Raw genomic sequence first — 14,156 nt, forward strand, 5'->3', positions numbered from 1 at the left:
GCCCGGCGGTGGGCGGGGCCGGCGGCGGCGCGTGGCCCCGTGCGCGACCCGTAGCGGCCGCGCGTCATCGGCGGATCCTGTCAGCGCGGCGGGCGCGGCGGTGAGTGCGGGCGCCGGGGAACGCGGGGAGCCGGCCTGAGGGGACCGCGGAGCTCCGGCCTGTAGGGGATCCCGGGGCTCCGGCCTGAGGGGCTCGCCCGCTCGCTCGGGCCGGTTCTGCGGCCGCAGGGCCCGGTGTCTGAGGCGCAGCCGCTCGTTCGCTCATGTGGCGGTCGGGCCCGCACGGGGCGGCAGCTCCGGGGCCGGTAACCGGGGCCGGTAACCGGGGCGGGGGAAGCGGCTCCGGCCCCGCCGCGGGGCAGGAAGAGCGTTTTACTTCAGGTGTTACCACCAGAACTTGAGCTTTCCCGGTTCTTTTGTTTTGTTTGTTGTTCTGGAGGCCACCGCGTCCAGAGCGGGTTGAACCGTGTGCCTTACGGCTCTTTGTTACCTCAGTGCTGTGTGTGTATTTCTACAACTGCCTGAAGGGGGAGGGTGGAGCCGGGGGGGTCGGGCTCTGCTCCCCAGAACAAGCGCCAGGAGCAGAGGAAACGGCCTCAAGTTGCACCAGGGGAGGGTGAGGGTGTTAATTTGGGGTGATTTCTCCCCAAAGGGCTGTGGGTGTTGGAACAGGCTGCCCAGGGCAGTGCTGGAGTCGCCATCCCTGGGGGGTTAACACACAGGTGAGGTTCTCAGGGACATGGGGCAGTGCCAGATTGGGGAAAATGCTTGGACTCGATCTTAAAGCTCTTTTCCAACCAAAATGATTCTACGTCTAGAAAAAGAGGAGATGGTGGAGAGCGCATGGTGGGGAATAGCTACCTGAAACAGCATCGGTCCCCTGCTGACTGTAACACTCCGCTCAGCTCAGAGTGGGTCCCGTCTCCTGCGTTTCTGATTCCTGAAGCCAGTAGTAAATATATCGACAGCAAGCAACCAGAAATTTGGTTTTAATTTAGTGCGGAGAAGTGACAGCTTGGGATTACTCAATAATATCTGCAAATGTAACTTTCAGGGTTCTCTGGATCGTTTTTACTTATATTCCAATCTAGAAATCCTTTCCTAAAGACTACAAGCAGACAAGTATTTTTTCTATAATGGAACAGTGTGCCAAGTTGGACGGTTCTTTAACATGATCCAGGTGCAAATCAGTGAAGTGGCCACAGTTTTAATCTGGTAAAGCTCCTCTCCCACAGATAGATAAACCCCAGAGCAGAGCCCTTACAGCTTGCGTTAGTCACACGGGAATTCTGTCTGAATGTTGGGGGTGCCCAAAATAAATGACTAAAACAGCCTCCGCAGGCTGATACCTTCACACACAAACACCTTCAGTCTCTGCGTTATTGCAGCTTCTTCAAAACAATCACTGTGTAGCCCTTGTTCTTAACATCTCATCAAAATAGACGCTCTTCCCCAATAACAGAACTTGTCCTCACTAGATGAATGAAATATCTTTACTTATAAAATAAGGGGTTTTTTGTCAATGTCTCTCTGGAAAAAAAGGCAACATAATTAATGGGATATTAATCAGGTAAATGATGCTGCTTGCCAGTAGTCACTGGATTTCTGCAGAGCATTTGACAACTTGTCTGAGTTATTTGTGTGCCTGGACTTTAAGCTCTTTGGGGAGGAACGACTCTCTCCTGGCACAAGATACATGAAACAATGAAAAAACCATCCACAATAAAAAAATCCCCTTCTGTCTCTGCAGAAAACATGCTGAGGAGTCTCAAAGGACGGCTCTGCCATCCCCTGAAGGTAAGTCCTGCAACAGCGCGAGGCTGCTTCCAGTATTTCAGCTGTCCTGGGGCCTGGAGCGACAGTTACAATGGTAAAAAGTGACATTCTGCTTAGATTAGTTGTCTAAAAACTTGGTGTCTCCTGGATAGTTGCCTTAAATCTGACATTTGTTAAGAGACTGACAGTGTTGGTGTTGCTGGCGGGAAGATCGTTCTGCCCGAGATGGTTTAGCGCTCCAGGCGGGTGTAGCAACGCTCGCTCTGCCACAACACCGCTACCTTATCAGCAAAGCCTCCTTATATTCTAAACAGCATCACGAATGAACGTTGCGTATCTGGAATGACTTCCTAGCGGTGCAGAATTCCAGCTGGTTTGTTTGCCGTTGCCTTTTAAAGCCCGCAGCGATCCGCAGCCTTTAAAGAGGGCGCCTGGATACCCGCGTGTTTCTGGCTGCGGAGTGCTGGGTTTACGATGGCAGCCCCTATGAAATAAACAGCCTTTTTGCTAGAGACGAACGTGGGATCGTGTGGGAACAGCTCCACCTTACGGCACACGACTTTGGGATTAATCTCCATGCACCACGTGATAGTTCGCTGCCATTTCAGGGATCCGACTTAGACTCCTCTGTCCTCCTGCAGATGGAAATTTACTATACAATCCACCCTACCAGCAGAAACTGCCTTAAAAGATGTGAAAACCTTAAGTACACGCCAGGATTTACTATGCAGAGCTCCACGGTGAGCCAGAAAGGTCTGTGTATGTGTTGCTGGCACTCTGTGCAGAGCCAAGGGGATCAGTGATAAATCTGCTTTTCAGGAGAAGGGACCACATGGCACATTGCTACTATAAAATCACAATATAAAACACGTGAGCAGCGGTGTTCCAGGTCACTTAAAGGTGGTTTTGTAGCCTGTTAAACGTGCCGATGCGCTCACGCGTAGATTTTGTAAACGGACACGCAGTAATTCATAAAACACAAGTCTGTACCTCTCACATTCCTGATAGCTCAATCTTGTAGCACTTCAAAGACTGAGGAAGGATTTTGTGGCTTCTGATACTTGGAAGCTGCTTCTACTGTCCACAAAGAAGCTCCAAAGCACAAGTCATTCAGTTCAAGTCTGGAGCTGAGTCTAGACGCACATAAAACCTGAACGTTGGCAGAACAAGCAGCCAATCTTTGCTTCCTTTTCATTCACCGTTACGCAGGTCAGGGACAAGGGTTTGTACGTTCACGTGAGATTTGAGGAGGAGGGAATGCAGGATATTCAAAGAACATGGAAGGGACTGTGATCCCAGGCTGGAAATGACCTAGAGCTGACATCTTCTAAGTGAATTTTCCCGGTGGCAATAGCTGTTTGCTCTGGTTACTCATGTATTCAGTTAGCATCTTAGTGCCTTCCTCTAGGCTGTAAATTAAGTCACTTCTGTGGACTTCAAACTAAATAGAGCCAAACTGATCATTTGGATTCGAGGAGGAAAGGAACATTGTGGGAACAAGAAAAGGTGTTGAAACGGGGCGACAAAAGTGAACTTTAAGTGATTTCTCCACTTACACTGCAGCAGTTCATTCCATAGGTATCTAGTGTTGAGCACAAACTGGTTGAATTCCTTCCTGAAAAGAAGATGAGCACTGGGCTGCTGGTTCAGGACTCCAGTGTGTGTTTTGGGTGGGATGGGGGTGACCCCCTGCTGCCCTTTCTGGGGCACTCGTGGCTTTGCAGTGCCCTGAGGAGCCCTGGCTGGCAGCAGAACTGCGTCACGCCGCCGAGAACCCAGACAGCTGCTCCTGCCTCTACACTTGGCTTCACGGCCACCCTGGTCTCCGCAGACACACAAAATAGGAAACTACTCGCTGTGTTTACAGCGCAGCCTGCAACTGCTCCAGCCATTCACCTCGCAACAGGATTGGAGACTCAGTTGGGTTGGAAAAGGCTTTTTAAGATCATTAAAGGCTGATATAAGATATGAAAGGTGGCTTTCACTTCTGCTTGCTTTGCTCACAGCCTCTTTTGGACTATACGCTGCTTTTATCTCTTGACAAATGCTCATATTTTCTTTCACCGTAACTTAATAAGGTGCTTGTCCTTCTCCTCGCTTTCTCGCCTATTTTGGCTGCGTTTTACAGGCAGGCTGGCCACGGAAGAAAAAAGAATTAATCAGCTTAGCTGGCTGTTTCGGTTTCTGTGTTATAATGAGAGAGTCTGTATGCAGGGACACAGGGAAGAAAATCAGCGCAGGGGCTGTAATTATAAACATCAAACAGTGGGCAACACTGCGCTAATCCCGCAATAATTGAGGTGATCACGGATTACGAGACAGTTTGAAATTTCAAGGTACCAGCTACAATTTGTCGGTGTAGGCAGAAACACTGGGGGAACCTGATGCTGTTGGGTTAACACTTGGACTCATCGTCTTCAGGGTCTTTTCCAACCCAAATCCCTTTTCTTCCCGCAGTCGGACCGCGGGTTTGCCCTCCACACGGCAGCCAAGGACTGTTGGAGCTCCCTCGTCACCCAGGATGTCCAAACAGCGGCCCAAAGACCCAGAGCTGTTTTCTACACCAACGAGAACGACCCGGTAAGTTCCTGCTGCAATTGTTAGACAGCGAGTGATTAAATTCCATTCAAACAGGCACCTAAAGCACGGAAAACAGGCCATGGCTGCGCAGGGCGCCTGCCTGCCTTTAAACAAGCCAGTCTTGAAAGCTCCTGAGAACGAGTATTGGCAGCAGACACCGTTCATTTCAACTCCAGGGTTATTCTTCCCTGATTAACCTCCCCAAATTGGCTACGAACGGGGATAAAAACCACCCCGGCTGACCTCAGCGCGGCACAGCTCTCTAGCATCGCAATTCCAGCCTCACACGCTCCGTCTCAAGCACAAAATTAAGTGGAATAAATGAAGGGAATAAGCCTTTGAGGTGCTTTTCTGCTGCCTGTGTAATTGGAGTCTTTCAGCGCCGATTCCTCCGGGGTCTCTATGGAAACGGCGGCGCGCGGATGATCCTCCTCACGTGACGCTGGAGTCTCTATGGACGGCACAGAGGGCTCCAGATGGCGAGGATTGTCCCCGCTGTCCCGGCGACGTTGCCAGGCAACCGGCTCCGGCATTCTGACTTCACGTGCCTGATGTTCGGCGACAACCGCCGTCGCTTGTTCCTTGATCAGCTCGGCGTTGCGCGGGCTCGCGGTGCCGCAGCAAAGCTGGGAGCTCTGACTGCGCCCTGACTTCTGCGCCATAAAGTCCTGTTAAAAATGGATTAAGAAGACCAGACAAAAACTCAATTTTTGATAAGACTTAGCTTCTCTGTACCTTCCCATTAGCAAAACTCAAAAGTGATTACACACAGTGATAAAGGCACTGACCCGTGTCAGAGATGGAGGAGCTGCGGAGTGAAGGAATTCACCCAGGGTGATGAAACTGAGAATAAAAACGGTCACCGAGTATTGCTCTTCCATTGGAGTCCATGGAACACACGTGCTGTTCGGCCATGTCTGACACGGGCAGGAAAACTCTTGCAAGCGCAGCTGTGCGTGGAAAAAGACTGAAATCTTAATAATTCTCCTCTTTATTCTATCTCCAAGTGACATCCCTGTAGAGCAGAGGAGCTCTTGACTGGCTAGGCTTGAGTTTTCTTCCTGTTGCCGAGATTTACTGCCCAGCAAACAGCGGATTGGCAGTTCAAGCAGCTCAGAGAGCAGTTTGCCAAACTGGGTTACCAAACTGGGCCTTGGTAAATGAAGCCCTGGCTCTCCAGCAAAGCTGACAAGGAATACAAGGCAAGTGTGGATCAGCCCCCAAAAAATCAGGAAACAGTTTTGCTGCAGACTTAAAGGAAGTAGATTTGAACCCAGCAGAGAACTCAAAAGGGGTCACGTTACTGATTAAATACTGTGGCGAGCAGAAGTCCAAGTGGGCTAATAAAAGACTAGAATAAGCCACTGGTGCCCCCAGAACACAACGTGTTGAGTCCTTGTGACTCCCGATACACAGACGCTCGCTTTGCTTGAGCCTTCCCCTCCCTGCTCCGCTCTCACGGGTGTTCTGATCTAGACAAATGGAACCACCAGCCTTCCCCCTGTGCTACCGTTGTGTTCTCCTCCCCAGGCCAACCACGCGGAGCAGCACGAGGGGCGTCTCTACAGCATCCCGCTCGATGAGCTGAAAACCGTGTTTCCGCACGGGCTCCCCTATCGCTTCCAGCAGCAGGTACTGCGACTTAGAGCAGATTTTTAGGGAGTGGACAGGTATGGGGGAAAAACAGACCCATCACATCACCACATTCTCGCAGCACAGCACTCTCTTTTATTCCAATAAAGCATCAGTTATTCCTTCCTGTTGTTTTCTACATTAAAAGAGACGAGTCAACTGAACCAGAATAGTGGCAGAGGGGCATGAGGATCCCACCTTAAGCAACATTCTGTCCAATATTTTTCATCTCTATGTTCTGAATTACACAAATACTTTTCCACAGTTATATTTCTGTATGAAACAAGTTGTCTCATGAAATAAGTTTATATCGGCAATGAAAGAGAAGCTGTTGCGAGGCAGATGGTGTGAGCGGGTCAGGCTTTGTGGGCAGCTACCGCAGGCTGCCTGCTGGGGCTTAGGAACAGATAGTTAGTTAATAACCCCAGGTGGTTGATTTGTAATTAACTGACAGGCCGTTCGGCCTCCCCTCAGTCTATGGGAAGGTGATGGAACGGCCACACGTGCCAGCTCCCCGCTGCTTCTCCACCTTCTCCTCCTTTCCTCAGATCAAGACCTTCAACGAAGCCCGTGTGATGGTGCGGAAACCCGCTCTGGAGCTTTTCACTTACCTGAGAAACACCAACTTCGCGCACCCGGCCGTCAGATACGTGATCTGTATCTTTTTACCGCTTACGGATGGTAGAACGTGGTTTAACTGCAGGCGGGTGAGTTCACGCGGCCGAGGGCGATGGTTTGATCCTGTGCTCCCTGCTGCGGGCGAGTCCTGAGGAGGTGGTTCTGTTGCCAGCAAAGCTTGTCTGAGAAGCTCACGAACCTCAAATACTTTCATTTTAAGCCAGATTTGGTTTATCTGGGGCTTTCAGCACAACTAAGGAAATGGGAAACATCAGCTCTGGTGTAGTGGGGTGGGAGGATACGAAGAGAAGAAACTCTTTAGGGTTTGCTGCAGGATGGAATCCCACCCCTGCCTCTTCAACCTTCCAACGTCCTTTACACCCTTTGTGAAAGAATTAATGGTTGAGTAGGATCTGAAGTGGTTTTCTAGAGACTTTCCTTGACAGTCAGCGCTGGAGATGGCGAGAGGGGAACGGGGAAAACCATGACGCTGTGCCACCTGGTCCACTACTGCGCCAGGCAGGGCTGGCTGGTGCTGCACGTCCCGGACGGTGAGCGCGCAGCCCCGCGTCCTGCAGACGCACCTGCTGCTCTGCAAATGCTCCTCCGGGTGAAAAGCACAGGGTGAGGCACCCAACAACCAGCACGTTTTCTTTTGCTTCCAGCTCATCTCTGGGTGAAAAACTGCAGGGAGCTTCTGCAATCTTCCTACAACAAGGAGCGGCTGGATCAGCCTTTGCAAGCGTCGGCCTGGCTCAAGAACTTCAAAACCTCCAACGAGCGCTTCCTAAAAGAGGTTTGTAGCTAAAAACCACCCGCAGGATCATCTCCCGGGGCCTGTGTGTGCTTGTGCTTCACGATATTGGAGATTGGCTCATTTCTGAGCAACGCTCCGTGTGTTAACGCACACCCTCCTATTGCATATAAGCCATAAACCCGGCCCCGCGCTGGAATTCCATTTCTCTAGCAAAAGAAGGAGTTTCAGCCCCTCCTGCAGGGTGGCTGTTACCCCTTACCGCCCAGTTTAACCGCAGTTCTCTTCCTGCAGATAAAAACCCAAAAGCAATACATGTGGGGCAGACGCGACAGCACGGAGGCGGGCCGGCCGCTGGCGGAGGTGGTGGAGCAGGTGAGGAACAGCGGGCGCTCCTGCTTCTCACCTTTTATTTATTCCAACTTTTCGTTGTGTACGCAGAACAAATCGCTCCTAAATACCTTACACACACCAGATTGTTTCCTTTGCGAGGCACAACAAACCGTTTGATGCTCCTCCTGTTTACCAAGGGCAGACAGCGCCCGAAGCTCCCGGCACTAACGCGGGAACCAACGTGGGTTCTGTGCGGTTCCTCCCGCAGGGTTTGGCGCGGGTGAGGAACGCCAGCGACGCCGTCGGCGTGGTGCTCAGGGAACTGAAGCAGCAGAGCCGCCTGGGCTCCTTCCGGCTCCTGGTGGCCGTGGACGGCGTCAACGCACTCTGGGGAAGGACCACGTTGAAGAAGGAAGACAAAAGCCCGGTAAGATGCCATCTCTGACGATGCCACCGCGTTCCTCCCGCAACGGAGAGCGTTCTGTTTGCCTTTATGTCTTGTTGTAGCAAGGAAAGGTCTGGGCGTTTCAGTCCCCGAGGCTGAACGCTACAGTGCGAAGTAAAGCAAGGAAAAAACGCACCAAATGACACAAATTATACTCCAAATCTAACTTAAAGTCAGGGAATTCACGTCTCAACTAAAACCAAGTGATGCAATTTTCCCCAGGTTGCTCCAGAGGAGCTGACGCTTGTGTACAACCTACGGAAGATGCTGATGAACGACTGGGTGAGTTCGGTCTGTACTTTGGGCTCGTTATTCTCAGCAATTAAAGCTCCATGTCAATAAACGTAAAGCTCCAAATGGTCCCCGCAGCACGGGAGGTGAGTGCAGGTGACTCTTAAGGGTTAATATCACCCAGAGAGAGTAAGAACAGGTCAAATATGTAACATTAATCACTGCACCAAACTCCAGTTTAGAACTCGTGCTTCCCAAACTCGAGGTATTGATAACCCGTAATGATTTGTTGAACCAATTGGAACTTTCAGTTTCTCAAAAAGCCCCAAAGTGTTACAGTTTTTGCTATGGGCAGTCACCTCCTCCTGCTTCTTCCTGCCCCCCGGATGCTGCCGTCCATAGGAGGCGGCTGCAGGCTTTAGAGTGCAGAGAAAAGTCCTTTTTGAAAGGATTTCGGTTGTTTCAGCCAAAAGCCGCAGATAAGAACGACCCGTTGAAACGCCAGCACTGGAAACAGCTTCGCGTCCTTAGGAACACCTTTACATCCATTGTATAGGACTTTGGAATGGAAGTAATTATAAGATCAAAGAATAAAATCCCTGCTTGTTGAGAACCAACCTGTATTTATTTCCCTTTAGAGCGGAGGTGCGGCGGTGACGACGCTCAGCCAGACCGGCGCTCTCTTCAAGCCCAGTTCCGCCTATTTGCCCCAGGAGCTGCTGGGCAAGGTGAGTCTTGGCTTCTTTTATTCCCTTTTCCCCCCTTCACATTGGGAAACAAACACTGACATTGGTTTAGGAGTTGTGTTCAGCTCCGCCTGGTGCTTTTCTCTCCTTGGGCTCGCGTACATCGTTATTCTCTGCTTCACCTCCGCCCGTGTCCCCTCCCGGCCCGCGGGATCGCTTGGATCGGCTGCTCAGCCCTGTTTTTCCTTGCAGGAGGGTTTTGACGCGCTGGATCCCTTCGTCCCCATCCCCGTCCCCAACTACAGCCCGCGGGAGTTCGAGAGCTGTTACCAATACTACCTGCAGCGCAAGTGGCTGCAGCACGAGAAAGGTCTGTAGCTGCTGGGAGACCCCACACAGGGACCCTGCACAGCACAGGGGACCCTGCACAGACTGGGGGACCAGCCATCCTGCCATGGGGACCCCACACAGGGACCCTGCACAGACTGGGGGACTGGCTGTCCCGCCCTGGGGACCCCACACAGCTTGGGAACCCCTCATGGGGACCCTGCACAGCCTGGGAACCCCTTCACAGCCCATGGGACCCCTCATTGAGATCCTGCACAGCACAGGGACCCTGCACAGCCCCCTCTCTTGGGAACCCTACACAGCCCACAGGACCCTGCACAGCCTAGAGACTGTTCATGGGGACCCCGCATAGCCCAGGGGACCAGCCGGTCTGCCCCAGGGACCCTGCAGAGCCTGGGGACCCTTCCTGGGGATCCTGCACAGCCTGGGGACCCCTTCACAGCCCAAGGGACCACTCGCGGGGACCCTGTGTGGCCTGGGGACCTCGCACGGCTCCAGGGGACCCCTCACAGGGACCCCGCACAGCCCAGGGGACCGGCCATGCTGCCCGGGGGACCCTGCACAGCCCGGGGGACCCCTCGCGGGGACCCTGCCCAGCACAGGGACCCCGCCCAGCACAGGGACCCCGCCCAGCACAGGGACCCCGCACGGGGACGCCTCGCGATCCGGGGACCCGTGCCAGCCCCGGGGGTCCCGGGCGGGGGCTCCGCGGATGCCCCGCGCCCCCAACGCACCTTGTGTCCCGCAGCGCACACGGAGGCCGGCAAGGAGGAGCTGCGGTTCCTGAGCGGCTCCAACCCGCGGCAGCTGGACCGGCTGGCGGGGCCGCTCTAGCGCAATAAAGGCGGCGGCGGCGGCTCCGGTGTCCGTGTCCGTGTCCGTTTTGAGGCGCCGGGGGGCGGGGCTGTGCTGTGACGCAGTTCCGGGGCGGGGCGCGCAGGCGCGGCGGCGGGAACGGGAGCGGGACGGGGCCGCGATGCCGGGGGACGTGGTGACGCTGCAGCTCGGGCACTACGCGGGGTGCGTGGGAGCGCACTGGTGGGGGCTGCAGGTGCGGGACGGCACCGGGACGGCACCGGGGCTGGGAGCGGGGCGGGGACCGGGACCGGAACTGGGGCGGGGACCGGGAGCAGGTGCGGGACGGGACGGGACCGGACCAGGTTCGGGAACAGGCGCTGGGATGAGGATCATGGCTGGGACCGGCGGGGGTCGAGACCGGAGTAGGGATCAGGGCCAAGGATGGGACCGGGACGGGAATCGGGAGCGGGGAACCGAGACTGGGGTCAGGGCTGGGACCGGGACCGGGTCGGGGCTCGTCCCGGGCCCGGCGCTGACCCCCGGCCGCTCCCGCAGGCCGCCGCGCTGCTCCGGCCCGATGCCGCCGAGCTCCGCAGCTCCGCGCTGCTCCGCGCCGGGCGGGACGCGCGGGCCCCGCACACCCCGCGCCTGGTGGCGCTGGAGCTGAAAGGTACCGGGGCTGGGCAGGAACGGGGCGGCCCCGCCGGGACCGGCCCCGCCGTGACCGGCTCCTCTTGCAGGCGGCGTGGGCACGCTGGGGGCCGGCGGCACCGCGGGGACACCGGGGACCTGGTGAGTGCGGGGGACGGGGGCAGCGGGGCCCCGGTGAGCGCGGGGGCGGCGGCACCGCGGGCTCCTGCGGCAGCTGCCCCGCTTGTGTTGCAGGGACGGGGACGTGGCCGATTACCGGGAGAGCTCTGGCGGGGGCTCCGCACCGCAGGATGGCGGGGACAGCGCGGACAGCGCGGTGAGGAACCGGGGGACACGGCGGGGCTGTCAGCCCCACTCGGGTTTGACTTCACTTGGGGCATTTGCTTTAAGGATGAGAGGAAACAGCCGCAAGCTGGTGTGGGTGTTGGAATAGGCGGCCCAGGGCGGTGCTGGAGTCACCATCCTGGAGGGGTTAAATACACAGAGACGAGGTTCTCAGGCCCAGGGGTGGGTTAACACTTGGACTCGATCTCAAAGCTCTTTTCCAACAAAAAGGATTCGATTTCTTTAGGAAAACGCTCCCTCTGAGGGAAAAGGAGGTTCCAGCACGTCAGTTCCAGGTGTGTGTGCGTTACCTGCAGTCGGTTCATCCCGTTTGTCCCGGTGACTCCGGTTCGCTCGCCGGGCTCAGGAAGCTCTGAGCAGGCGCTGAGCTGGCCGGGAGCTTGATTAAAACATCACTAAACCCCTGGGTTTGTCCTCGTTATCCGCGGGGCCGCCGAGCCCTTCGCTCTCACGTCCGTGCCGTTCCAGGGGCGGCCCCGGTGCAGGACGGGCCCGTCCGGCTCTGGTCCGATTACCTCAGCGTGCGCCTGCACCCCAAGAGCCTCTACGTGATCCCCCAGTACATGCACGACGGGTACGGCCGCAGCTTCGCTTCGCCGTCCTCAGCCCCAACAGCCGCGTTTTGCCCTCAAGGGCAAATTTGGAGGGGATGCAATAAGCCTTTTTGGGTTTTTTCCCTAGGGAGTGCGGAGTCCTCGAAGCCTTTGGCCAGGGCGAGCGGCTCCTGCAGGACCCCGCCTGCCTCGAGGAGCTGGAGGACCGGCTGCATTTCTACGTCGAGGAGTGCGATTATCTGCAGGTTCGACGCCCCGGCCCCAAACTCCCTTCCAGAAACCTCCATCCGGAGCTGAAGCCGAAGCCCAAGGTGCTTTCGCGCAGGGGTTTCAGGTCCTTTGCGACCTGCACGACGGGTTCTCCGGGGTCGGCGCCAAAGTGACGGAGCTGCTGTACGACGAGTATTCGCGCAAAGGGATCCTGAGCTGGGGTTTGATGCCGCTCGCCGGCCCCGCGGTGCGTGAGTAACGGGAGGAACCAACAACGCGGCGCTTCCGTGTTGAATCCGCGTCGGGCGGTTTGTTTGCATCTTGTAATGATTGATTTGATTTGATTCTCACCTCCAGGACCGCGGGAAGAACGTGTGCCGGCTGCTGAACGCGGCGCTGGGCACGGCGCACCTGGCCCGGCACAGCTCCCTCCTCTGCCCCCTGTCGCTCCGCGGGACTTTGGGGATTAAACCACAACCTCCCGTCAGGTTTCCCTACATCGACTACGACGTACGGGCCGCGGATTCTGTTCTGGGCAGAAAACACGATTATTTGGTGCTTTTTCACCATTAGCAGAGACTAAACCGCTCACTGGAGCTGGCTTAACCCAAAACCTGAACCTGAGCGCCAATCTGCAACAGCGCGGTTTGCACGGTGCTAAATTGAACAGGCAAAAAAGGGGTTGAGGAGCGGACGGGTTTGACCCTCCTGTGTCGTTTCCCCTCGCAGGCGTCGCTCGACTACCACAGCAGCGCCATCCTGGCGGCGGCGCTGGACACGCTGACGGTTCCGTTTCGGCTCCGCGCCGCCCCGGCCTCCATGGGGCACCTCGCCGAGTCGCTGCACTTCTGCGGGAGAAAGGTAGAGCCGCCAAAACCCCTCAAACCCCTTCGTTTCCGCCCAAAACGGCGAGAGCTGCCGGCCTGCTTCCCCCCGAATAGGTTGTGGCCGCGTGGGCTTCTCTCCCGTTCCCCGTCCCCCACGGCCTTGCGCTCCACGACGTCCTGGGCGCCTGCGGGCAGGATGTGCCCTGGGAGCCGCTGTCGTGCTGTCGGGACCCGGCGCTCGGCCGCTGCTTCGCTCAGTGCGTGGTGCTGCGGGGGATGCGCGGGGACAGCAGGTAACGCAGCCCCTTCCCACAGCACCCGCCGTCCCGCAGAACCGCGTGGGGTTCCACAAACAACCTCTACAAAAGCCCAAGTGTTAACCTGGTGCTGAGTGAAGGTCCAGGGCTTGGACGAGCTCTTTCCAGAGCAAATCGGCTGAGGATGTTGAGTCGGCGGCATCTTTGCTCGAATCTCTCGGCAAACCCCAAATTCTTGTGTCGTTTTGCAGCGGCCGCCCGGCGTCCCTGCTCAGCGCCGAGGAGACGCTGCGGCGCTTCCTGCACGGCGCCTTCCCCGGGGCCTTCAGGTGGGTGACGCTCGGCCGGTCGGGGGTTTATTTTACCAGAAAACTGAAAATTGAGTGTGTTTTGGGTCATTGATCCCGTCCCGCAGCACGTGCCGCGTGCTGGAGCAGCCGTGCCCCACGGCGCCCCCGTTCCCCCAGTTCTTCTCTCCTCTGGTGGGCAGACGCGGGTTCCTCCTGGACAGACCCCCGGCTCGCTCCTCCGCAGGTAACGCCGCTTCAGCTCCTTATTTTGCGACAGAAAACGACAATTTGGGGGTAAAATTCTGAGCGTTGAGCAGCCCATAAGCAAAGTGGCCGCTTGGGACGTAGAACGGGGTGCGGAGATGGGTGTTGGGGGGATGTGGAAATGAAAGGCGCTTCCCGTGCAGCAGTGGAGAGCGTCCCGGTGCTGGCGGCGCTGCAGGCGGCCCCGGGGCTGCGCCGGCTGCTCGCGGGGCTGCGGCAGGATGTGCGCGGGCTGGACACGCGGCGCTGGGCCAGCTTCTTCGCGGCCGGCGTGGAGCAGGACGAGCTGCAGGAGGCGCTGGAGGAGCTGGCGGCGCTGGCCCAGTGCTACGAGGACGGGGACGGGGTCGGCGACGACGACGACGCCGCCGATTCCGACTGAACTCGCCTTATTCTGCATCCCCGTGGAGTTTGGAGCCCAAGCGCTTTCTTGTCATTTCAGAACCGCCTGAACTTGTGGGTAAAGGAGGAAAAGCTGCTTTTTATATGTATTTTTTAAAAACCAAACACCTCGACCAAGTGAATTTGCTCCACCTGTTCGAATAAAACCACACAAT

General features: G+C 56.3%; 2 protein-coding genes and 1 long non-coding RNA gene across 10 annotated transcripts; 2 read left to right on the forward strand and 1 right to left on the reverse strand.

The window, feature by feature from the left end:
* The first annotated feature begins 11 nt into the window (after positions 1-11).
* On the forward strand, positions 12-10,372 carry DAP3 (death associated protein 3). 2 transcript variants are annotated; one of them, XM_080361221.1, is made up of 13 exons: positions 12-100; positions 1,751-1,797; positions 4,234-4,356; positions 5,887-5,988; positions 6,537-6,645; positions 7,065-7,157; positions 7,272-7,402; positions 7,655-7,735; positions 7,962-8,120; positions 8,361-8,420; positions 9,008-9,097; positions 9,308-9,425; positions 10,152-10,372. In XM_080361221.1, exons 2-13 carry the CDS (start codon positions 1,756-1,758, stop codon positions 10,235-10,237), a joined length of 1,194 nt encoding a protein of 397 aa, XP_080217347.1. In that variant the 5' UTR covers positions 12-100; positions 1,751-1,755; the 3' UTR covers positions 10,238-10,372. The 2 variants fall into 2 exon arrangements, with proteins under 2 accessions (XP_080217347.1, XP_080217346.1); XM_080361220.1 differs by lacking the exon at positions 12-100 and having other exon boundaries at positions 1,067-1,797.
* LOC308050979 lies at positions 3,387-6,704 on the reverse strand. The gene is made up of 3 exons (XR_013923433.1): positions 6,600-6,704; positions 5,145-5,306; positions 3,387-5,024 (listed from the first exon to the last, which is right to left on the reverse strand). It is a non-coding gene; the product is annotated as an uncharacterized lncRNA (long non-coding RNA).
* MSTO1 (misato mitochondrial distribution and morphology regulator 1) lies at positions 10,372-14,156 on the forward strand. 7 transcript variants are annotated; one of them, XM_080361213.1, is made up of 13 exons: positions 10,372-10,454; positions 10,757-10,871; positions 10,942-10,993; positions 11,087-11,168; positions 11,424-11,472; positions 11,666-11,771; positions 11,879-11,996; positions 12,077-12,208; positions 12,319-12,471; positions 12,691-13,081; positions 13,297-13,374; positions 13,461-13,579; positions 13,743-14,156. In XM_080361213.1, the coding sequence occupies exons 1-13, from the start codon at positions 10,380-10,382 to the stop codon at positions 14,049-14,051; spliced, it is 1,779 nt and encodes a 592-aa protein (XP_080217339.1). In that variant the 5' UTR covers positions 10,372-10,379; the 3' UTR covers positions 14,052-14,156. The 7 variants fall into 7 exon arrangements, with proteins under 7 accessions (XP_080217339.1, XP_080217340.1, XP_080217341.1 ...); XM_080361214.1 differs by lacking the exon at positions 10,372-10,454 and having other exon boundaries at positions 10,521-10,871; positions 12,691-12,822; positions 12,903-13,081; positions 13,743-14,118; XM_080361215.1 differs by lacking the exon at positions 10,372-10,454 and having other exon boundaries at positions 10,521-10,871; positions 12,691-12,822; positions 12,903-13,081; positions 13,746-14,118.

The sequence above is a fragment of the Nesoenas mayeri genome, assembly GCF_963082525.1.
Source record: "Nesoenas mayeri genome assembly, chromosome: 30".
Classification (NCBI taxonomy): Eukaryota; Metazoa; Chordata; class Aves; order Columbiformes; family Columbidae; genus Nesoenas; species Nesoenas mayeri.

Bases quoted from the DNA above. Each gene is read 5' to 3' on its own strand.
- DAP3 (XM_080361220.1), top strand. From the start codon at position 1,705: ATGAAAAAACCATCCACAATAAAAAAATCCCCTTCTGTCTCTGCAGAA. The intron at 5,989-6,536 runs GTACTGCGACTT...TCCTTTCCTCAG, and splicing joins CCTATCGCTTCCAGCAGCAG to ATCAAGACCTTCAACGAAGC. The intron at 7,736-7,961 runs GTGAGGAACAGC...TTCCTCCCGCAG, and splicing joins TGGCGGAGGTGGTGGAGCAG to GGTTTGGCGCGGGTGAGGAA.
- MSTO1 (XM_080361211.1), top strand. From the start codon at position 10,643: ATGGGACCGGGACGGGAATCGGGAGCGGGGAACCGAGACTGGGGTCAG. The intron at 13,375-13,460 runs GTGGGTGACGCT...CCCGTCCCGCAG, and splicing joins GCCTTCCCCGGGGCCTTCAG to CACGTGCCGCGTGCTGGAGC. The intron at 13,580-13,742 runs GTAACGCCGCTT...CTTCCCGTGCAG, and splicing joins CCCGGCTCGCTCCTCCGCAG to CAGTGGAGAGCGTCCCGGTG.